The sequence below is a fragment of the Anomaloglossus baeobatrachus genome, chromosome 3, assembly GCF_048569485.1.
Source record: "Anomaloglossus baeobatrachus isolate aAnoBae1 chromosome 3, aAnoBae1.hap1, whole genome shotgun sequence".
Lineage (NCBI taxonomy): Eukaryota > Metazoa > Chordata > Amphibia > Anura > Aromobatidae > Anomaloglossus > Anomaloglossus baeobatrachus.
The window spans coordinates 313,607,736-313,633,193 of record NC_134355.1 but is presented as its reverse complement, the minus strand read 5'-3'; the positions used below and the strand labels follow the sequence as shown (position 1 = coordinate 313,633,193).

Sequence of the window (25,458 nt, the reverse complement as noted above, 5' to 3'; positions counted from 1 at the left end):
AAACACAGCAAGCAAGGGTTACTCCAAGCAGAGTCTCCCTTTTTTCCAAAAATTGGGCCCCACACACACCCATACCTTCAGTGGCAGCAGTTGTGCCCCAGTTGTACACTTCACAGCTAGATTTGCATCAAGCACATTCAAAAATACGCCATAATTAACCGTCCCCAGGATGACACCGGGGTAGGTAGCAAAGTCTTTCCTGATCCCAGCTCTGTTCATCTTGGCTCCTTTTAAAAAACACAGCAAGCAAGGGTTACTCCAAGCGGAGTCTCCCTTTTTTCCAAAAATTGGGCCCCACACACACCCACCCCTTCAGTGGCAGCAGTTGTGCCCCAGTTGTACACTTCACAGCTAGATTTGCATCAAGCACATTCAAAAATACGCCATAATTAACCGTCCCCAGGATGACACCGGGGTAGGTAGCAAAGTCTTTCCTGATCCCAGCTCTGTTCATCTTGGCTCCTTTTAAAAAACACAGCAAGCAAGGGTTACTCCAAGCGGAGTCTCCCTTTTTTCCAAAAATTGGGCCCCACACACACCCACCCCTTCAGTGGCAGCAGTTGTGCCCAGTTGTACACTTCACAGCTAGATTTGCATCAAGCACATTCAAAAATACGCCATAATTAACCGTCCCCAGGATGACACCGGGGTAGGTAGCAAAGTCTTTCCTGATCCCAGCTCTGTTCATCTTGGCTTCTTTTAAAAACAATGTAAGCAAGGGTTACTCCAAGCGGAGTCTCCCTTTTTTCCAAAAATTGGGCCCCACACACACCCACCCATTCAGTGGCAGCAGTTGTGCCCCAGTTGTACACTTCACAGCTAGATTTGCATCAAGCACATTCCAAATCCACAAGCATTTTCTCTCCCCAGGATGACACAGGGGTAGTAAATTCCTTCTGGATCCATGACTTGTTCATTTTGATGAACGTCAATCTGTCCACATTGTCACTGGACAGACGCGTGCGCTTATCTGTCAGCACACACCCAGCAGCACTGAAGACACGTTCAGAGACAACGCTGGCAGCTGGACACGACAAAATCTCCAAGGCGTAACTGGATAGCTCTGGCCAGTTTTCTAGATTTGAAGCCCAAAAGGAGCAAGGCTCCATTTGCAAAGTCATGGCATCGATGTTCATTTGGAGATACTCCTGTATCATCCTCTCCAGCCGTTGACTATGTGTCAGACTTGTTGTCTCTGGTGGCCTTGCAAAGGAGGGTCTAAAAAAATTATGAAAAGATTCCATAAAATTGCTGTTACCAGCACCAGATACGGTCCTACTGGTACGGGTAGACTGTTGAAGATGACGAGACCGTCCCATGTTTGTCAAGTTACAACTGGGAGATTCACTCCCTGCACCTGCACGGTTGTTTGGTGGAAAAGCCGATCTAAGATCGAGTAACAGCTTCTGCTGATACTCCTGCATACGTGCGTCCCTTTCTATGGCTGGAATTATGTCACAAAATTTGGACTTGTACCGGGGATCTAATAGTGTAGCAAGCCAGTAGTCATCATCACTTCTAATTTTGACAATACGAGGGTCATGTTGGAGGTAGTGCAACAAGAAGGCACTCATGTGTCTTGCGCAGCCATGCGGACCAAGTCCACGCTGTGTTTGTGGCATAGAGGTGCTAACCGTTCTTTCTTCCTCTGACATCTCCCCCCAACCTCTTTCAACTGAAATTTGACCAAGGTCTCCCTCATCTGCTGAGTCTTCCATGTCCATGGACAGTTCGTCCTCCATTTCTTCATGTTCTCCTGCACCTTCCTCAACATCTCGCCTGCTACCATGTGCCCTTGTTGATCCCTGTCCCCCATGGTCCCATGCCTGGCGCCTTGGTGATGATGAACGTCTGGACCTTGGTGATGTTGTTGTGTCTTGCGCATATGAATCCTCCTGTAGTTCATCCCCTTCCTGTTGTCCCACCCCCTGACTCCGAATAGTGTTTAGCGTGTGCTCCAGCATGTAAATGACTGGAATCGTCATGCTGATAATGGCATTGTCAGCGCTAAACATATTCGTCGCCATGTCGAAACTGTGCAGAAGGGTGCATAGGTCCTTGATCTGAGACCACTCCATCAGGGTGATCTGCCCCACCTCTGCATCTCGTTGGCCCAGGCTATACGTCATGACGTATTGCACCAGGGCTCGGCGGTGCTGCCACAGTCGCTGTAACATGTGGAGAGTTGAATTCCAGCGTGTCGCCACATCGCATTTCAGGCGATGAACCGGCAGGCCGAAAGACTTCTGGAGCGATGCAAGTCGCTCAGCTGCGGCGCTTGAACGGCGGAAGTGAGCAGACAGTTTTCGTGCCCTGTTCAGAAGGCCATCTAGGCCGGGATATTGTGTTAAAAATTGCTGGACGACAAGGTTCAACACGTGAGCCATACAAGGTACGTGTGTCACCTTGCCCAGGCGAAGGGCCGCACCCAGGTTTGCAGCATTGTCGCACACGGCCTTACCAGGCTGCAGGTTGAGTGGAGACAACCATTTATTAAACTCGGACCACAGAGCTGACCACAACTCCTCAGCTGTGTGACTCTTATTCCCAAGACATGTCAAGCTAAAGACCGCCTGATGCCGTTGCGCTCTGCTGCCAGCATAGTAATGAGGGGTGCGTGATTCCTTCTGCGCAGTGAGAACGCTGGTGGCCTGACCAGGCAGGCTTGGGGCGGAGGTGGAGGAGCCAGATGAGGTGGAGGATGCAGAAGCAGTGGCGGAACTTGGACAGACAGAGGATTGACACACAAGTCGTGGGGACGGCAAGACTTGTGCAGCAGACCCTTCACCATCTATCACCATAGTTACCCAGTGCCCAGTCAGCGACATGTAACGTCCCTGTCCATGCTTACTGGTCCAAGTATCGGTGGTGAAATGCACCCGTTCACACACAGAGTTTCTCAAGGAAGCGGTGATGTTGTGTGCGACATGCTGGTGTAGCGCGGGCACACCTTTCTTAGAGAAGTAGTGGCGACTAGGCATCTGGTACTGGGGCACAGCGACAGACATAAGGTCTCTAAAATCCTGTGTGTCCACTAGGCGGAAAGGCAGCATTTCGGTAGCCAACAGCTTACAGAGGGATAGAGTCAACCTCTTAGCTTTGTCATGGGTCGCAGGAAGTGGCCTTTTATTTGACCACATCTGAGGGACAGAGATCTGGCTGCTGTGTGTAGACGGTGTTGAGTAGGGTGTCCCTGGAAAAATGCAGGTTTGTGAGGAAAGTGCAGGCGGAGACATGATGTTGCCTTCAGCCAACGTTGGTGCTATCGATGTCTGAGAGAGCTGTACACACTCACTTGTTTCCCCTTCCAAACCAACTGACGACCTACCAAGCAAACTGCCTGTTGCGGTTACAGTGGTGGAAGTTGTGGGTGGAAAAACAGGTGTGACAGCTGTCCCCACAGTCCTAGAAGATGACGAGCGCGCGGATGCACTGGAAGGGGCAGGCGGTGGATGGTTCGCTCCGCTAGGCCGCATTGCAGCACGGTGAGCTTCCCACCGGGCCATATGATATTTATTCATGTGACGATTCATGGAAGAAGTTGTCAAACTGCTGAGGTTTTGACCTCTACTAAGAGAACCATGACAAATTTTACAGATCACATAATTTGGGCGATCTTTTTCTATGTCAAAAAAGGACCAGGCTAGGCAAGGCTTAGAGGCCATGCGACCTGTTGATCCACCCCGAATAATGCTCAGAGGCAGAGTGGTGGCTGAGGATGCAGTTGTAGACGTGCTACCAGTACTCCGACTGTGTCCAGGAAGGCGCAAGGTAACTTCGTCATCAGTTGCATCCTCCTCCACCACCTCTGTTGACCTCCTCGAGTGCCTGACTGTGGGTTGACAGTAGGTGGGATCTAGAACTTCATCATCAATTGTTGTGTTTGCACTCCCCTCCCCCTCAGACCGAGCCTCTTCTTGCCCTGACCGAATATTTAAGTTGTCATCCCAATCGGGTGTCTGCGTCTCATCTTCATCAGTATGTTCCTCATTGTCTATAACCACAGGTGTTACAGTTTGTGACAAAGGGTCAACATTATGCTCAGAAACTTGGTCCTCACGGCCTGAATCAGAGTCACAAAGGTTCTGGGCATCACTGCAGACCATTTCCTGTTCTGTACTCACTGTAGCTTGGGAGCAGACCTCTAATTCCCAGGCTATAGTGTGACTGAACAGCTCTGCAGACTCAGCCATCTCAGTTCCACCATACTGTGCAGGGCTGATGGAGACTTCAGAGCTGGGAGAAAGCAAGTTTGATTGGGATGACAACTCAGAGGACTGATGTTTTTTGGATGCGGTACTTGAAGTGGCTGAGAGGGCACTTGTTGGACCACTTGAGATCCATTCAAGCATTTTCCTTTTTTGGCCATCATCTACCTTTGTTCCTGTTGTTCGTGTCAGTAAAAAAGGGAGCACATCGGATTGTCCACGGTAAGTAGTAGACATCTTACTTTTGCTGGTAGATGGTCTATCTTCAGCAGATGATAATGGAGCTTTGCCACCTTCCCCACGGACAAAACCTTTTTTGCCTTTTCCACCACGCCTCTTCCCCTTTCCACCAGCATCTGTCATTTTGCCACTCATGTTGATTGCGACAAGATTGTGCACTGAAAATGTGGTAGTAAAAATTGAGAGGTGGTGTAGATTGCAGTGGTGGTCTAGCTTTATTAACAGCAAAATAATAAAGAGTAAATATCCCTGACAATGCATCTACGGCCCTTAAACTGGCAGCAAAAATTGCTAATATAATGGCTTAGTTATAATGAGTTGGAGTGTGCAATGCAGGTAGAGGTGCTGCAAATGTCTTTGCTATAGTCCCACTAGTGCAAAGTCCAATAGCCACGTTTAGGATGCCACTAGGTACACTGAGTGTTTGCTAGTATAATGGCTTAGTTATAATGAGTTGGAGTGTGCAATGCAGGTAGAGGTGCTGCAAATGTCTTTGCACTAGTGGGACTATAGCAAAGTCCAATAGCCACGTTTAGGATGCCACTAGGTACACTGAGTGTTTGCTAGTATAATGGCTTAGTTATAATGAGTTGGAGTGTGCAATGCAGGTAGAGGTGCTGCAAATGTCTTTGCACTAGTGGGACTATAGCAAAGTCCAATAGCCACGTTTAGGATGCCACTAGGTACACTGAGTGTTTGCTAGTATAATGGCTTAGTTATAATGAGTTGGAGTGTGCAATGCAGGCAGAGGTGCTGCAAATGTCTTTGCACTAGTGGGACTATAGCAAAGTCCAATAGCCACTTTTAGGATGCCACTAGGTACACTGAGTTTTTGCTAGTATAATGGCTTAGTTATAATGAGTTGGAGTGTGCAATGCAGGCAGAGGTGCTGCAAATGTCTTTGCACTAGTGGGACTATAGCAAAGTCCAATAGCCACGTTTAGGATGCCACTAGGTACACTGAGTGTTTGCTAGTATAATGGCTTAGTTATGAGTTGGAGTGTGCAATGCAGGTAGAGGTGCTGCAAATGTCTTTGCACTAGTGTGACTAGACAACAGTCCAATAGCCACGTTTAGGATGCCACTAGGTACACTGAGTGTTTGCTAGTATAATGGCTTAGTTATAATGAGTTGGAGTGTGCAATGCAGGCAGAGGTGCTGCAAATGTCTTTGCACTAGTGGGACTATAGCAAAGTCCAATAGCCACGTTTAGGATGCCACTAGGTACACTGAGTGTTTGCTAGTATAATGGCTTAGTTATAATGAGTTGGAGTGTGCAATGCAGGCAGACGTGCTGCAAATGTCTTTGCCATAGTGTGACTAGACAAAAGTCCAATAGCCACGTTTAGGATGCCACTAGGTACACTGAGTGTTTGCTAGTATAATGGCTTAGTTATAATGAGTTGGAGTGTGCAGAGGACAGGAGGGTACAGTGCCAGGATTGTGGGGCTCTGGGTAGAGGAAAGGAAGCCTGCCTTTCTATTCCCTCCTAATGGGGAAATGCAGCGACGAAATCCCTGACCTTAGCTACACAGATGCTGTCGCTGTTTTCAGGACCTGTCACCTATGGCTCTGACCCTGCCGGTACGAGCCCTTAAAAGGACTGATGGAAAGTGCTATCCCTATGCTGTCCAGCGCTGTGTATGGAGCGCATACAGCTGTATCAGCGATAGGACTCAGGACGGAGCTGCGCCTGTGATGTCTGACACCAAGGACGCAGAAGAGATAATGGCGTCCGGACGGCCAGATACTCGTTTTTATAATGCAGGGACATGTGACATGGACATCCTATCACACATGCCGTTGCTTCTCTGGCTAAAAGTCCACTTAGCTGTGTGTGTGTCTGGGATTGGCTGACATGCTGGCCCGCCCCACAAGACGCGCGCGCTTAGGGAAGGAAGACAAGGGAAAAAAAAAAAAAATGGCGATCGCCATTATACAAACAGCAGTGATCTGAAGGCGCTGTTCACGCACACTATACACTGAAATTTCATAATAGTGTGAGTCACAGAGTGACTTACACTATTACAGCGGAAAGCCAGCTAGTAATTAGCTGTTTTTTTGCTGCTAGAACTGTTCTCGAACGTATCTAGAACTATCGAGCTTTTGCAAAAAGCTCGAGTTCTAGTTCGATCTAGAACAGGCCCCAAAATCACTCGAGCCTAGAACTGGAGAACCTCGAACCGCGAACCGCGCTCAACTCTACATATAACACAACCTGTATTTTTGAATCATGCCCAAACTATTAGAACAGTTTAGCATTCCTTGTCCAATACCTTCTGTAGTTATTTTGCTCCCATCTGCAAGATAAATGACTTCCTTCTTAAGGCCCCGTCACACTAAGCAACATCGCTAGCAACATCGCTGCTAACGAACAACTTTTGTGACGTTGCTAGCGATGTTGCTGTGTGTGACATCCAGCAACAACCTGGCCCCTGCTGTGAGGTCGTTGGTTGTTGCTGAATGTCCTGGGCCATTTTTTAGTTGTTGCTGTCCTGCTGTGAAGCACAGATCGCTGTGTGTGACAGCGAGACAGCAACAACTAAATGTGCAGGCAGCAGGAGCCGGCTTCTGCGGAGGCTGGTAACCAATGTAAACATCGGGTAACCAAGAAGCCCTGTCCTTGGTTACCCGATATTTACCTTTGTTACCAGCCTCCGCCGCTCTCACTGTCAGTGCCGGCTCCTGCTCTGTGCACATGTAGCTGCAGGACACATCGGGTTAATTAACCCGATGTGTGCTGTAGCTAGGAGAGCAAGGAGCCAGCGCTAAGCATTGTGTGCTGCTCCCTGCTCTGTGTACATTTAGCTGCAGCACACATCAGGTAATTAACCCGATGTGTGCTGTAACTAGGAGAGCAGGGAGCCAGCGCTCAGTGTGCGCTGCTCCCTGCTCTCTGCACGTGTAGCTCTGTGCGCTGGTAACCAAGGTAAATATCGGGTTGGTTACCCGATATTTACCTTAGTTACCAAGCGCAGCATCTTCCACGCGGCGCTGGGGGCTGGTCACTGGTTGCTGGTGAGGTCACCAGCAACTTGTGTAGCGACGCTCCGGCGATCCCTGCCAGGTCAGGTTGCTGGTGGGATCGCTGCAGCGTCGCAGTGTGACATCTCACCAGCAACCTCCTAGCAACCTACCAGCGATCCCTATCGTTGTTGGGATCGCTGGTAAGTTGCTTAGTGTGACTGGACCTTTACTTAAATCAAGTTCAGTAAAGAAACGTTTATTACTTGTGATATGACTTGTTGCTCCTGAGTCAGTAAACCAACCTGATGATGATTTCTTATCAGTTACTTTAAATGTGTCATTCCAAATATTTACACATAGATCAGAAATTGTGTTTTTTACGTACGGTGTATTGTCTGTGGTGTAATTTCTGTTGTTCTGCTTTCCATATAGTACAGTCGTTCTTTAAATGTCCCTTTTTATTACATCTGAAACATTCTCTTGTCTCTTTATTATAGGGTCTCTTTGATTCTGTAGCTTTAAGAGCATTTGCACCATCTTTTTCAGTGGAATCATTTGTTTGCTGTTTCCTTCTTTGATATTCATCTATGAGTCTGGTCTTCACAAACTCTTATGTAATGTCTGCTTCAGATCTTGTCTCTAGTGCATTTATTAAAGCAGTGAATGAATCCGGTAAACTGCACAATAATATTGCTGCTATGTGGCTTTCCTTAATATCTTTACAAATTGATCTCAGCTGTGATATCACTTCCATTATAGAGAATATATGCTTCTGCATGTCATTGTCTGCACTAAGTTTCATACGGTAAAGCTTTCTTAGCAGAAAGAACTTGTCATTTAAGCTTGGTCTTTCATGTCGGTCTCTTAACCCCTTCACGACCGGCCGATTTTTTCGCTTTCCGTTTTTTTTTTCGCCATTCTTCTTCTGAGAGACGTAACTTTTTTATTTTTCAGTCAATATTTTTATGTGAGGGCTCATTTTTTCTGAAACGAGCTGTACGTTTAAATGAAACCATACGTTTTACCATATAGTGTACAGGAAAATGGCAAAAAAATCCAAATGCAGAAAAATTGCAAAAAAAGTGCGATAGCACTATTGTTTTTGAGATATTTTATTTACTGTGTTCACTATATGGTAAAACTGATATGTGGGTGTGATGCCTCAGGTCAGTGCGAGTTCGCAGACACCAAACTTGTATAGGTTTACTTTTATATAAGGGGTTAAAAAAAATCAGAAGTTTGTCTGAAAAAAGTGGGGCACATTTTACGCCATATTCCGTAACCCATAGCATTCTCATTTGTCGGGATCTATGGTCAGTGATGGCTTATTTTTTGCGTCTCGAGCTGACGTTTTTAACTTTACCATTTTTGCGCAGATGCTACATTTTGATTGCCTGTTATTGCATTTTGCCCAAATGTTGTGGCGACAAAAAAACATCATTTTGGAGTTTGGATTTTTTTTGCTGCTATGTCGTTTACTGATCTGATTTATTGATTTTATATTTTGATAGATCGGGCATTTCTGAATGCGGTGATACCAAATGTGTGTATATTTTTTTATTTTTTTAACCCTTTAATTTCCAATGGGGAAAAAGGGGGGTGATTTGAACTTTTTTTTTTACTTTTCTTTTTTTTTAATTTTACTAGTCCCCCTATCCGATCGCTCTGCCCTATCTGCTGATCACAGCTACACAGCTGTAAGCAGCAGATATGCTCACTTTCTGCTTCACTGGGCCAAGTGAAACTGAAAGTAATTCATGGCAGAAACAGGAGTCATCACATGACCCTGTGCTACCATGACAACTATCGGAAGTCACGTGATCACATCACATGACTTCCGGTATCGGGCGGTAAGTAAAAGTTTACCGCGATTGCGATTTATAATGGTGCTGTCCCATATTGATAGCGCCATTTAAGGGGTTAAACGGCATGAGCAGATAATGATTCTGCTCATGCCTAGCAGGCACACATCTCAGCTGTGAAAATCAGTTGAGATGTGCGCTGATCACGGCATGCTGCCGGCAGCAGATCGCGGGCAGTAACATTATGACCATTAGGATGTAATATTACTGCCCGCGGTCGTTAAGGGGTTAATGCTTCCCACATTCCCTTTGCTGTATCCTCATTCCTTATGTAGATTAATTGAAAATCTTCCACTAATAGGTTGATAGTAGCTCTTGCTTGTCTATTTTTCTTATCCCATGTCTGATTACTATCATTGGGTCTATCTGTAGTGATTACTTCCCATAAATCATCTGTAGAAATTAACATCTCTCTTTGAACTTCCATAACTGGTGTCCTGGGTGTCTGCGGTCCTCGGTGCCTGATATCCTTAGTGTCTGGTATCCTGGGTGCCTGGTATCCTGGGTCCCTGGGCCCATAACCTGTTGCACAGCTTCTAGCTTCCCAGTTGCAGAAGAAACTTCACAGAGCAGATTACATGGGATAACAAGCTTTTTATTTCTCATAATATAAGGTTAATATGCTCAGTCATTCAGCACTGAACCAGGAAGAGAAAAAACAGTACAAAAGACTCTTTTTTACAATACAGTGAGTAAGGAAACTTTACACAACATCGCCATCTACTGTTAGATCAGCATAAAGTCCTCCTTCACACAAACAAAGAAGTCCTCAACTGTTGCATGTACCAACAGAGTAGACGTGTATTGTAAGAGTTTCTCTGTCATTATGGGTGTAGGCACAGTTTGAGATATTAGCTTCAGCAGCTGTTATCAACTCATCATATTGCTCATACTGTATATGCTCACAATTTTTCAAGCCACATGGCACCTTGTCTGAATTTTATTCTTAAAAAAAGTGTGTTTATTTTGGACATATGATCATTCTCCTGCCTCTGTTTTTAGTATGCCTCAAAAGTAGTTTTCAAACACATATGGGGTATTGGGATACTCAGGAGAAATTGCTCAACAAATTGTATAGTGATTATCTCTTGTCAACCGGGTGAATTTGAAAAATCTCTGTTTAAAGCAACAGTGTTGTGGTTAAAAATGTATTTTTTCATTTTCATAGCTCAATGTTATAAAATTCTGTGAAGCACCTAGGGAGTTCAAGGTTTTCACCAACTATCTAGATATATTCCTTAAGGGTACTCGTTTCCAAAATGGAGGGGGAGCTTTTCTGTTTCATCACATCAGGGACTCTCCAAATGCGACATGGAATCTACTAACTATTCGAGCCAATTTTGAGTTCAAAAAGTCAAATGGCACTCCTTCCTTTCTGAGCTCTGCTGTGCACCCCAACAGTTAATTTTCACCATATAAGAGGTATCTGTGTACTCAGGAAATATTGCACAACAAATTGTATGTTTAACTTTCTTGCTACTCTTATGAAAATAAAAGATTTGGAATTACAGCAACAATTTTGAGGTGAAAATGTATTTTTCTATTCTTATATATGAACGTTATAAAATTCTGTGAAGCACTTGAAGGTTCAAGATGCCCATCAAACATCTACATAAATTCCTTGAGGGATCTGGTTTCCAAAATAGAATCACATGTGGGGGAGCTCCACTGTTTCAGCACATCAGGGGCTCTCCAAACACAACATGGCGTATGTTAAGGATTCCAGCCAATTTTACGTTCAAAAAGTCAAAGCGAAATCTTTCCCTTCCGAGCCCTTCCATGCTCTCAGTTTATCTCCACCATATTTGAGGTATTGTTGTACTTAGGAGAAATTGCACAACAAATTGTATGGTGTATTTTTTTCTGTTACACTTGTGAAAATAAAACATTTGGGGCTACAGCAAAAGTTTTGTGGTAAAAATGTTTTTTTTGTTATTTTCATATCACAAGGTTATAAAATTCAGTGAAGCACCTGGGACTTCAAGGTGCTTATCCAATATCTAGACAAATTCCTTGAGGGGTCTAGTTTCCAAATTGAGGTCACTTGTGGGTGAACTTCAGTAAGGCACATCAGGGTCTCTCCAAACACAATATGGCGTCCACTATAAATTCCAAAACATTTTGTGCTTTAAAATTCAAATGGTGCTCCTTCCCTTTCAAGCACTGCCCTCAAAAAGTAGAGTTTCACCACATATGTGCTATGTGAGTAGTCAGCAGAAATTGCACAACAAATTGCATGGTGCATTTTCTCTTGTTACTATTTTGAAAATGCAATATGTGGGGCTAAAATACCATCTACCTAAAGAGTTAATAAACGTGAATGTGGTTTTGAGCACCTTCAGGGGTGCAGTTCTTCAAATGGTGTCACTTCTTCTGGGTATTGTCTATCACTTAGGCCTCTCAAAGTCACTTCAAATGTGATGTAGTCCCTAAAAAAATGGTTTGGTAAATTTTGTTGGAAAAATGAAAAATTGCTGATAAATTTTGAACCCTTCTAACTTTCTAACAAAATAAAATTTTGATTCAAAAATTGTGCTGATGTAAAGGAGAAATGTGGGAAATGTTAAGGGCATAAAAATTCAAAGTTTGAAAATTGCAAACTTTTAAACATTTTCTCAAAATTTCCGCTTTTTTCACAAATAAATGCAAAAAAAATGTCTTAAATTTATCACTATTAAGAAGTACAATATGTCATGAAAAAAACATTCTCAGAATCCCTAGGATCCATTGAAGCATTCCAGATTTATAACCTGTCAAAGTGACACTGATCAGAATTGAAAAAATTGGCCTGGTCATGAAGTTGAAAACAGGCTAGATGGTAAAGGGGTTTAAAACTATTGTTACAATTTTGATTATCTTTCTTTTTAATTTTTTGACCTAGTGCCTCCATGGGACATCAACTTTCCCTACCCTAATTACTGATCTAATACTCTGCAATGTTTTTGCATTGCAAGGTAACACAGCTTTCAATCTGAAACAAGCAGGAGAGGAGAAGGGCGCACCCGCTGGGACCTTAGACCGGGGTTGTCCGAGTATGCCGCGCTAAGACTGGGCACAGAGTTCATGAGATGAGAAGGCAGGTGAGGAAAAGGATGCCTTCTCTGGAGACCAGGAGCTAGAGCGTTTGGGGATGCTGCGCTGGAACTGGGCGCTACAGTACCCCCCTTACGCCACCTCCTTTTCCGAAATCTCCTAAGGAGAAGAGGGGCATAAAAATTCTCCTCTGGTTCCCAAGACCTCTCCACAGGACTGAACCCCTTCCAGTCTACCAGGTAGTAGGTTTTATCTCTGACCTACTTCCCCGCAAGGATGGCTTTTACCTCTTAAATGTCTTCATCACTGACCAGAGGACATGAGGTACCAGGATCCCGAGGAAACCGACTCAGGATGACAGGCTTGAGGATGGATACGTGGAAGGAGTTGGGGATGTGTAGAGTGGGTGGTAACTTCAACTTGTACGATAACTTGTTGATCCACTGGAGCACCTCGAAGGGACCAATTAAGCGGGGACCAAATTTTATGAAGGCATCTTCAGATGGACGTATCTGGAAGAGAGCCATAGCTTGTCTCTGGGCTGGAAGGAAGGAGCATTTAGGTGTCTCTTGTCCATGCGTCTCTTCATACAGATAAAGGACTGTTCCAGAGCGGACTTGGTCTCTGCCCAGATGTCGGAGAAAGACTTCAAAAGCATATTGGCTCCTGAATTGCCAGAGAAACACAGCACAGGACACGGAACTTTGACTTGCTGACAACAAACCACCTGGAATAGAGACTTGGCAGAGGACTCACTCACATGATTGTTGTAAGAGAATTCTGCCCAGGGGAGAAGCTTGACCCAGTCGCTGTGGTGTTTGTTGATGAAATGGCATAGATAGTTCATGAGGACCTGGTTAACACATTCTACTTGGCCATTGGACTGCGGATGGTAGACTAAGGATAAGTCCAAAGTGACATCCAGCATCTTCCAGACAGCTCTCCTGTTACGTCACCACCGGAGTCCGCTCCATCGACTTCTGCTCCGATCGCCAGGCGACGCCATGTTCCTGCCATGGATGGTGCTGGTGATGGGAGAGGAGTCGATGCTAGCGATGCCGAAAGGCGCAGGCTTCGTTCATCCACTAGTCTGGGTTTCCTGGGGTTCTGCAGTGCCACTGGCTGACTGTAGGTGGCGGGTGTCTCCCAGCTGAGGTACCATCATTCAGCTACAGCCTATGGGAAGACACCACACCCTTTTTAATTCCCCTCCTGTCTGCTGACCTCTGCCAGATAGTTCTGAGAATTCCGGCTCCTGTTTCATCCTGTGATTTCGTGTGCTGATTACTGCTTGTTTCCTGACTACCCTCCTGCCTGCTGTTTTTGTACCTCGCTGCCCGATCCGGTTTTGACTTCTGCTTGTTTCTGATTAGGTCTTTGCCACCGATTCTGTCCCTGTTCCGCAATTCCTGGTTTGACCCTGCCTGACGACTGCTCTCTCAGACTGCAGCCTTCCACAGGTAGTGATCTCCAGGGCCCTGTGTAATTCCAAATCCCTGTATATGGGTTTAAGGGTTTCAGGGTTCTGGGGGCCCTACTTAGCGAGTGGCTTCCCTCTAGCCTGTCCATTACAGCCCATCTGAGTCTATGGATCCAGGCAGGCGTTACATCTCTACAACCATGCCATGAACTGGAAACCTCTATCAGACACGATGTGGAGGTGCAAACCTTGTAAACTGAAGATATGCTGGATGAACTGCTCAACAAGAACTGGGGCGGACTTTAACCGGTGAGTGGCTTAAAGTGGGCCATCTTGGAAAACCTGTCCACTACAACCCAGATGACGGTGCACCCAGAGGACCTTGATAGGTTCGTGATGAAGTCCATACCAATATGTTGCCATGGAGCACATGGCAATGGTAAAGGAGAGTGCCTGCAGGAAGTGTCTTCGGAGACTTATTCCGGGCACCGGAGGAACTGGATAACACGAACTCCAGAACATCCTGACATACTTTAGACCACCAGTAATGGCGAAAGATCAGCTGCAGAGACTTCCTTTGACCGACATGACTCACCAATCTGGAGGCGTGTCCTCACCGGAGGACTCGTTCTCTATCTGGCTGTTTGATGAACATCTTACTGGAGAGATTTTGGTGCACATCAAATGGGGCTACCAACAGCTTGGAGGGCTCTATGATGTGTTGAGGCTCTTCCTCCTGGTCCACCGACAGAAACGACCAAGACAGCGCATTGGCCTTGACATTTTTCGCAGCTGGACAGAAGTGCAGGACAAGGTTGAAGTGAGCGTAGAACAGCGACCACGGGGCCTGTTGCAGGTTCAACATCTCAGCCGACTGGAGATGGGACAGGTTCTTGTGGCCGGTGTAGATGATGACAGGATGCACTGACCCCTCCAGTAGGTATTGCCACTCCTCCAGGGCTAACTTAAAGGGAACCTGTCATCAGAAATTTAGCTTGAAACCTAAAAGTTTCCCCCTCTGCAGCTCCTGTGCTGCATTCTAGCAAGGTTCCTGTACTTTTTGTGGTCCCTTTTAAACCAAATTAAATACTTTATAAACTTGCACCTTTTGCTATGTACATTTTTTAAATCGTCCATGGGGGCGGGCTCTCTGCTGACCGATGCTGTTCCTCCAGCACATTGATGCCATCCCCCCATGCTCCATTTCATCCATCAGGACGCCGCCCACTGCGCCCGATGTGCCGCCCACGCCAGGATCGCTGGTGACGTGTGTCACAAGCACGAGATTATGGGCGGCGCTGTGATTGCATCGCAAGTGCCCGCCCATAATCTCGTGGACGCGCATTCCCCCACTGCCTCCAGCGTTCTGCGCAAGCGCTCGCCGGCCAAATGACCTGACGTCACCTCCTTCCCATCTTACCCTACAGCAGGGCAAGATGGGAAAGAGGTGACGTCGGGTCATCTGGCCAGCAAGCGCTTGCGCAGAACGCTGGAGGAAGAGGGGAAAGTGCGGTCACGAGGCTATGGGCGGCACTTGCTGATGACACTCACAGCGCCGCCCATAACCTCGTGCCTGCGCAAAACGTCACCAGCGGTCACACGTGCACACAGTGCACAGTCCCGCTACAGTCGCACAGCGCATGCGCGGGACCACGGGCGCCCAGGGGTGGCGTCCTGAGATATGAAATTCAGCGTTGGAGGGCGGCGTAAATCTGCTGGAGGAACAGCAACGGTCAGCAGAGAGCCCGCCCCCATGGACAATTTTCAAAATTTACATAGCAAAAGGTACAAGTTTATAAAGTATTTAATTTGGTTTAAAAGGGGCCACAAAAAGTACAGGAACCTTGCTAGAATGCAGCCCAGGAGCTGCAGAGGGGGAAACTTTTAGGTTTCAAGCTAAATTTCTGACAGGTTCCCTTTAATTGCCAGCAACTCTCGGTCGCCAATCAAGTAGTTACACTCTGCTGGAGAAAAAGCCCTGGAAAAGAAGTGACAGGTCTTACCCCTGGTTGTCTTCTGAATAAGAACCACACCAGCCGCTGAGGAAGAAACATCCACTTCCAGGATAAAATGTTTGCTGGTGTCGAGTCTGCACTGCAGGAGCAGAAGCAAAGGCTCGTTTGAGTGACAGGAAAGAGTCATTTGCCTCAGAGGTCCATCTCTTTGGGTCAGAGTTGAGATGGGGCAAATCAGAGATGAGAAATATAGGATGAATTGCCTGTAATAATTGGCAAACCCCAGGAACCACTAGACAGCCTTCAGCCAGTCCAGACAGGGCCACTTCAGTACGGCAAACACCTTATGCAGATCCATCTTCAGGCTGGTATCAGAGACTATGTAGCCTAAGAAAGGCAATGAGGTTTGCTCAAACAGGCACTTCTCAAGTTTGGCATAGAAGCATTTTTTTTTGCGTTGCAGTCACAATAGTGTTTGCATTGAATTGCTGTGATCTATCATAATGATATTCCTCCCAATGGCATGTGTTAGAATTTAAAAATTATGTTAGCAAGTCATAATAGGGTTGGATTCTTTGTGATTAATGTGTATTCCATTCACATAAGAGCTTACAGAAAGATACAGTTGAAACCAGAATTTTACATACATTATCTAAAAAGACACATATGCATGTTTTACTCACTAACTGGCTTGCAATCAGAATAAACCTTTCCTGTTTTTAAGTCAATTAGAAACCAAAATTATTTATATTTGCCAAATGCCAGAATAATGTGAGAGAGAGAGAATGTTTTAAGGCACTTTTATTACTTCTGCAAAGTCAAAAATTTACATACATTTTATTATCATTTGGTACCATTATAATACATATACGACTCTAGTCTAGGGAATATTATCATCATATAAACAAACAAGTCATTCCCAAATTTCATTGATTTATTAAATACAAATATATTAATACCACACCTTTTAGTGAGAAAATAGAAAATCAATTTGTCACAGATTCAGACCTATTAATTGGTCACCTCTGGCCTTGAATATCAAGGACAGGGTTTACATAATTATACCGGACAGATTGATACAATTCAGATGTATATAGAAACAGGTTCACACAGGGAACAAGGGATAACACCATATGGTTAGCCTTAACTTAAGGACTGTATGTATTCTTCCACAGAACAAATATCACATTGGTCACTTAAAACATGCAATCCAGATGAGTCCAAGTAGGCGTATGATATCCAGTCCCACTAGTAATAGGGTGAACTGCCGACCATCAAAACAATTGGATTCAGTCTCCACCTCGACGCGTTTCCCCACAAAGAAATATGTGGTTCATCAGGAGGCTATGGAAGGTAAGTGCAGTCTATCAGAATTCAAGCATAATACCATAGATAAAGTTCACAGAAAAAAACACCAATACATGTGGATCTAAAGAGGCAGAAAAGGATAGCAACATCTACTTGCCAAAAGGAAAGATAATTAGACATGCAGATCCATGGCGCAATTCTTTAACCAGGGATACCCCCATATGCCGGGAAATGGGGGTATCCCGTCCATTTCGGATGTCCGACAGGTGCTCACCCACACGCCTTTGAAGTTCACGTAGGGTTTTCCTCACATAATCAAGGGGGCACGTGCAGGTGTCCCTTACGTGTCTCCGTCTCGCGTGCGCGTGAGCGATGTGGTGACGCTCCTTGTCTTTGTGTCTCCGTATCGCGCATGCACAGTGGTTGCACTATCTCGCGCATGCGCATTAGCGATGCGGTGACGCTCTTTGTTTAATTGGTTGAATGGTCTGCAGCTGATTTGGTTTCTGCGGGCTATTTAAACCCTTCACAGACATGCAGCTCCATGACGCTCCTGAGGACGGTGGTAGCTGTTCATCACTACAGGATTCTGCTGTGCTGCTGCTGATCTGGTTAAAGAAATGCGCCATGGATCTGCATGTCTAATTATCTTTCCTTTTGGCAAGTAGATGTTGCTATCCTTTTCTGCCTCTTTAGATCCACATGTATTGGTGTTTTTTCTGTGAACTTTATCTATGGTATTATGCTTGAATTCTGATAGACTGCACTTACCTTCCATAGCCTCCTGATGAACCACATATTTCTCTGTGGGGAAACGCGTCGAGGTGGAGACTGAATCCAATTGTTTTGATGGTCGGCAGTTCACCCTATTACTAGTGGGACTGGATATCATACGCCTATTGACCTACTTGGACTCATCTGGATTGCATGTTTTAAGTGACCTATCTGATATTTGTTCTGTGGAAGAATACATACAGTCCTTAAGTTAAGTCTAACCATATGGTGTTATCCCTTGTTCCCTGTGTGAACCTGTTTCTATATACATCTGAATTGTATCAATCTGTCCGGTATAATTATGTAAACCCTGTCCTTGATATTCAAGGCCAGAGGTGACCAATTAATAGGTCTGAATCTGTGACAAATTGATTTTCTATTTTCTCACTAAAAGGTGTGGTATTAATATATTTGTATTTAATAAATCAATGAAATTTGGGAATGAATTGTTTGTTCATTTGGTACCATTGCCCTTGAATTGCATAGCTTGGGTCAAACATTTTTAATATCCTTCCACAAGCTTCTCAAAATAGTTGGCAGGAATTTGGGCCCATTCCTCCTGACAGAACAGGTGAAACTGAGCCATGTTTGAAGGTCGCCTTGCTCGCACCGGCCTTTTCAGCTTTTCCCATAAATTTTCAATAGGATTGAGATCAGGGTTTTGTGATGGCCATCCCAAAACATTCCCTTTGTTATCCTTCAGCCACTTTGTAACAGGTTTAGCAGTATGCTTTGGTTTATTGTCCATTTGTAAGATCCACTTCTGCACATGCTTTAAGTTCCTGGCTGATGTCTTGAGATGTTGGTTCAGTATTGCCACATAATCTTGTAAACATTAATCTGGCTTTTTTATGTTTCTTTTGGAGTAAAGGCTTTTTCCTGGCAGAATGGCCTTTCATTACATGTAGATACAGTACTCGTTTCACTGTGGATAATGACACAATCTTACCAGCTTCCGCCAGCATCCTCACAAGGTCTTTTGCTTTTGTTCTTGGGTTGATATGCACATGTCTGACCAAAGCGCGTTCATCTCTGGTAAAGAGAACCCATCTTCTTCCTGAGCGATATGATGGCTAGACATTCCCATCTTGTTTGTACTTGCGTGCAATTGCTTGTACAGATGAACAAGGCACCTTCCGGTACCTTGAAATTGCACCCAAGTATGAACCAGATTTGTACAAGTCCACAATTCACTTTCTAAAATCTTGGCTGTTCTCTTTTGACTTTCCCATGATGTTATACAAAAAAGCAGTATCTTTCAAGTATGCATTAAAATACATCCACAGGTATGTCTCTATTTCACTCTTATGTTGCCAATAAACCTATCTGAAGCTTCTAAAGACATGACATCATCATATGGACTGTCCCATATTATTTAAAGGCATAATATTCTTATGCGGGCGTCACACGAGATGAGCTATAGCGCGATGCAACGTCGGGGTCACGTTTTTCGTGACGCACATCCGGCATCCCTTGCGATGTCATCTTGTGTGACACATCCAAGCAACGCAGAATCGCTCACAAATCGTGAGTCGTGTACTCGTCGCTTATTTTTAAAAAATTGTTTATTTTTAATGGCGCCGGTTGTTCATTGTACCCGGGGCAGCACACATCGCTCCGTGTGACACCCCGGGAACAATGAACACAGCTTACCTGCGTCCCGCGGCTCACGCCGGCTATGCGGAAGAAAGAAGGTGGGTGGGATGTTTATGTCCCACTCATCTCCGCCCCTCCGCTTCTATTGGCCGGCCGCTGTGTGACGTAGCTGTGACGCCGAACGTCCCTCCCCCTTCAGGAAGAGGATGTTCGATGCCCATAGCGAGGTCGCTCAGCAGGTAAGTACGTGTGACGGGGGTTTAACAACTTTGTGTGCCATGGGCAACTAATTGCCCGTGACGCACAAACGACGGGGGCGGGTACGATCGCTCGTGCAATCGCAAGATAGATCGTACCGTGTGAAGCCCGCATTAGTGTATGTAAACTTTTGATTTTGCAGAAAGTAATAAAATTGTATTAAAACATTTTCTCTCTCTCTCACATTATTCTGGCTTTTAACAAAAATAAATAATTTTCGTAAACCTAAAACAGGAAAAGGTGTATTCTGACTTTATGTCAGATATTGAGAAAAACATGCATATGTGTCTTTTTAGATATGGTATGTAGCGTATATAAACTTTTGGTTTCAACTGTATATTACTGTGCTTGAAAATTGGTTATCCTAGCTGTTTAGAGAATCTCAGCACAATCTCACATTTCCATTTTGATGTATTGTTATATGTTATATGTTGCAGCTACTGGAAGAACTAAAAAGAGGAAACTATTCTTTTTATAATATGACATTCCGGTTTCAGTCTTCTGGTGATGTCTTGACTGGCTACGACATCTATTATTGGAATACAACTAATAATACAGTGATATTCCAATTAATTGGACTATATGACATAAATGGAAAAAACATTAGCATACCAGAAGATGCTATTTTATGGAGTATAGAAAACCATAAGGTATGTAGATTTCAGAAATTGTTTTTGTAATTGTTATTGTAAATTATAGTGTTACGGGGTTGGCGTATTAGAAGGAAACAATAAGTTGCAATTGCAACCCAGGGTCCACCGTGCAGAGATGGAAATCTGCAGCTAATAACCTACAGGGCTAGATGGACACAACAGCTGTAGGTAAATACAAATATACTCCCCATAGACTGTGTTGACAGTAGAGATGAGGGATGTTCGAGGTTCACCAATTTCATGTTCGAGTGATTTTGGGGGGTGCTCGAACTCGAACTCGAGCTTTTTGCTAACTCGAGTTATGTTCTAGAACGGTTCGATCACCAAAAACGTGGCTTTTCACAGTAAGGCTATGTGCACATGTTGCTATCTGCATGCGTCCTGCGTCCCCAGCACAATCCCTCTCCCTTTCCTACTCACCGATCACGTGCGTCTCGCTCCACGTCTGTCACAAATCTGTCTTTTCCTCTTTAGAAAATGGCTGCCGCTTCATTAGTCAATTAGTTATTCCATGCTTTCCCCGCCCACCGGCGCTTATTATTGGTTCCAGTCAGACACGTCCCCAAGCTGAGTGACAGCTGTCTCACTGCAACCAATCACAGCTGCCGGAGGGCGGGTCTATATCGTGCAGTAAAATAAATAAATAAATAATAATAAAAAAAAAAATGCGGTTTCCCCCATATTTGATACCAGCCAGGATAAAGCCGCATGGCTGGAGGCTGGTATTGTCAGGATGGAGAGCTCCACGGTATGGGGAGCCCTCCAGCCTAACAATATCACCCAGCAGCCAGCCGGAATAGCCGCATCCATTAGGTGCGACAGTCCCGGGGGACTCCACCCAGCTCATCCCGAATTGCCCTGCTGCAGTGGCAATCGGGGTAATGAGTTTAATCATGCCAGGCGTCTACCTTTCATGATTAAACTGAAAGTTAAAGTAAAGAAACACACACTGCGAAAAATCCTTTATTTGGAATAAAAGACAAAAAACACCCTGGTTCACCCCTTTATTAATCCCAAAAATGCCCCTCCAGGTCCGAAGTAATCCACACGACACTGTCAGCTCTGCTCCCTGAAGATGTAGTGGCACCGTAGCACTGAAGTGACTCACGCGGTTAGCCTATTAATATCATTAGAGGCACTAGACTAGTGGATAAAGTGTCTGCCTAAGAAGCATAACATTGGGAGTTTTGGTTCCGGTCCCGGTAAAGAATTTAATTTTTTATTTTTTATTTTTAATTTTAAATTATAATTATTATCTATTTATAAAGTAGAAGTAAATAAACACACACCGCAAAAAATCCTTTATTTGGAATAAAAGACAAAAAAACACAGTTTCACCATTTTATTAAAATCCTCCAATACCCCTCCAGGTCCGACGTAATCCACACGACACCGTCATCTCTGCTACTGAACATGAGTGCTCTATATGAACTCCAGGTAGCAATCAAGTGAATCACGTGGTCAGCTGAAACTTCAGCAATCCAGACTTCAAGATTACCAAATCTGCCTATCTTTCACATTAGAGGCAATAGCTGAGTGGATAGAGCGCTCACCTAAGAAGCATAAGGTTGTGATTTCAAGACTCGGTAAAGAATTTTTTTATTTTTAATTTTAAATTATATTTATAATATATTTATAATTATAATTTAATTATGCACTGAGGGGAGGAGCCAGACATCAGCTGTGAGCTCTCTCTCTATCTCTCTCCTTTCTCTCTCTCTCCTTTCTCTCTCTCTCCTATTTTCTCTCTCTCCTTTCTCTCTCTCTCTCTCCTTTCTTTCTCTCTCTCTCTTTCTCTCTCTCTCTCTTTCTTTCCTTTCTCTCTCTCCTTTCTCTCTCTCCTTTCTTTCTCTCCTTTCTTTCTCTCCTTTCTTTCTCTCCTTTCTTTCTCTCCTTTCTCTCTCTCCTTTCTCTCTCTCTCCTTTCTCTCTCTCTCTCCTTTCTCTCTCTCTCTCCTTTCTCTCTCTCCTTTCTTTCTCTCTCTTTCTCTCTCTTTCTCTCTCCCTTCTCTCTCCTTTCTTTCTCTCCTTTATTTCTCTCCTTTCTTTCTCTCCTTTCTCTCTCTCCTTTCTTTCTCTCCTTTCTCTCTCTCTCCTTTCTCTCTCTTCTTTCTTTCTCTACTTTCTCTCTCTCCTTTCTCTCCTTTCTTTCTCTTTTTTCTGTACTTTCTCCTCTTTCTCTTATCTCTTCTTTCTCTCTTTCTCTCTCTATGCTTTTTCTCTCTCCTTTCTTTCTCTCTCTCCCTTCTTTCTCTCTCTCCCTTCTTTCTCTCTCTCCTTTCTCTCTCCTTTCTCTCTCTCCTTTCTCTCTCTCCTTTCTCTCTCTCCTTTCTCTCTCTGCTTTCTCTCTCTCCTTTCTTTCTCTCCTTTCTCTCTCTCCTTTCTTTCTCTTCTTTCTCTCCCTCCTTTCTTTCTCTCTCCTTTCTTTCTCTCTCCTTTCTTTCTCTCTCCTTTCTTTCTCTCTCCTTTCTCTCTCTCTCTCTCCTTTCTCTCTCTCTCTCTCCTTTCTCTCTCTCTCTCTCTCCTTTCTCTCTCTCTCTCCTTTCTCTCTCTCTCTCTCCTTTCTCTCTCTCTCTCCTTTCTCTCTCTCTCTCTCCTTTCTCTCTCTCTCTCTCTCTCCTTTCTCTCTCTCTCTCTCTCTCTCCTTTCTCTCTCTCTCTCTCCTTTCTCTCTCTCTCTCTCCTTTCTCTCTCTCTCTCTCCTTTCTCTTTTTCTCTCTTCTTTCTCTCTCTCTCTTCTTTCTCTCTTTTTCTCTCTCTCTCTCTTCTTTCTCTCTTTCTCTCTCTCTTCTTTCTCTCTCTCTTCTCTTTCTCTCTCTCTCTTTCTCAGACTTGGCGATGATCAGCTGATGCGGTCACTTGACGGAATCAGCTGACACTATAAGTCGAGTGGTGAGGCCGGCTTTTTACCGCCCGGCTGGCTAAACTATCAGCTGATGCCGTCGGACAGGAGTCTGCACTGAAGTGTGTAGTTTGTTTTGGGTTTTTTTCAACTAATGCATCAGCTCATTGTATAAAAGCCATTTATACAATCAGCTGCTGTGTCATGTGATTCAGGCCCTTGAACCTGACACATCATCTGATCGTTTTGCCTTCCAGCAAACTGGATCAGATGATATTGGATCCGGATTGGACGGCGCGGGACCCTTGACCCAGGATTACTGCGGAGGGGGGTTCTTTATTTCAATAAAGATGGAGTCACTAATTGTGTTGTGTTTTATTTTTAATAAAAATATTTTTCTGCGTGTTGTGGTTCTTTTTATCGGTACTGTAAATTCATGGTGGCCATGTCTAATATTGGCGTGACACCATGAATTTCGGGTTTAGGGCCAGTTGAGCTAGCTAGCCCTAACCCCATTATTACCCAGTGAGCCACCCGTCACCAGGGCAGCTGGAAGAGTTGGATACAGCACCAGAAGATGGCGCTTCTATGAAAGCGCCATTTTCTGGGGCAGCTGCGGACTGCAATTCGCAGCAGAGGGGCTCAGAAAGCTCAGGCCAACCTGTGCTGTGGATTCCAGTCCCCAGCTGCCTAGTTGTACCTGGCTGGACACAAAAATATGGCTAAGCCCACGTCATTTGTTTTTTAATTATTTCATGAAATTCATGAAATAATAAAAAAGGGCTTCCCTATATTTTTGGTTCCCAACCGGGTACAAATAGGCAGCTGGGGGTTGGGGGCAGCCCGTAGCTGCCTGCTGTGCCTGGCTAGCATACAAAAATATGGCGAATCCCACATAATTTTTTGTGGGGGCAAAAAACTTCTGCATACAGTACTGGATGGAGTATGCTGAGCCTTGTAGTTCTGCAGCTGCTGTCTGTCTGTATGGAGGAGAGCAGACAGCAGCTGCAGAACGACAAGGTTCAGCATGCTCCATTCACTAGTGTATGCAATAGAGCAGACAGCAGCTGCAGAACTAGAAGGCTCAGCATACTCCATCCAGGACTGTATGCAGGAGTTTTTTGCCCACAAAAAAAAATGACGTGGGCGTTGCCATGTTTTTGTATGCTAGCCAGGTACAGCAGGCAGGTACGGATGCCCCCAACCCCAAGCTGCCTATTTGTACCCAGCTGGGAACTAAAAATATAGGGAAGCCCGTTTTTTTTAATTATTTCACTTATTTCATGAAATAATTAAAAAACAAATGATCTGGGCGTCGCCATATTTTTGAGTCCAGCCAGGTACAACTAGGCAGCTGGTGATTGGAATCCGCAGCACAGGTTAGCCCGAGGTTTCTGGGCACCTCTGCTGTGAATTGCAATCCGCAGCCGCCCCAGAAAATGGCGCTTTCATAGAAGCGCCATCATCTGGCACTGTATCCAACTCCTCCAACAGCCCTGGAGCCGGGTGGCTTGCTGGGTATTCATGAGTTAATACTAGCTTTGTTTTACTAGCTAGTATTAAGCCAGAGATTCTTAATGTCAGGCAAGTTTGACCCAGCCATTAAGAATCTCCAATAAAGGGTTAAAAAAAGACACCACACAGAGAAAAAATACTTTAATAGAAATAAATACACAGACACACTTAGACTCCATGTGTATTACTCCCTCTCATCCCTCCATGATCCTGCTCTTCTCTCTACTTTCTCCTTCAACACATTCAGCTCTGCTACATCAGCAGCGCTGCATTGGAAGAAGACGATGCTGCTTCCCGTGCAGTCTTTTCACTCCGTGAGTGATCAGAGGCTGCGTGCTGTTAGCAGTGACGTCACCACTGACAGGCGCATTGCTATAGCAACGGTGATCTCCGTTATTGACCGGCTATGGCAACCGGTGAATAACGGAATGGGGAAGCAGACCGGGAACTCGACCGTGTGCCAGAGCATGTCGCCGGTACATGGAGATACACAAACTATCACCGCGTACTGGAGAGATGCACTGATAGGTCCTAGCATGACGTCAAAGCCATGTGACAAGTCTGTAGACAATGAGATAACAGACACGTGACTGGTCACATGCTATTTTGACATCACGATAGGTCCTATCATCAGTGCTGGTTACCGGGAGGACGCAGCGATCATCGGAAGGAATAGCGGCAGGAGACAGAGGGCAGGACGCATTGCGGGGGACCGGTAAGTGTTATGGGAATGTTTATTAACTGTATGTGTACATTTATAATGTGTTTTAATGTGTTTGTGATTGCCTCCCATTGTTTTCAATGGGGTTCGAGAGGTTCGTCGAACGGC

At 44.9% G+C, this 25,458-nt stretch overlaps 1 protein-coding gene across 2 annotated transcripts in view; it reads left to right on the top strand.

Moving 5' to 3' along the window:
• The window catches only part of LOC142296415 (G-protein coupled receptor family C group 6 member A-like), a 234,915-nt gene that overhangs the window by 137,685 nt on the left and 71,772 nt on the right, over positions 1-25,458 (top strand). For both annotated transcript variants that reach the window (XM_075340024.1, XM_075340025.1), the window contains exon 4: positions 20,059-20,271. In XM_075340024.1, the coding sequence (XP_075196139.1) occupies positions 20,059-20,271 (213 nt within the window). The remainder of the gene's footprint in view (positions 1-20,058; positions 20,272-25,458) is intronic.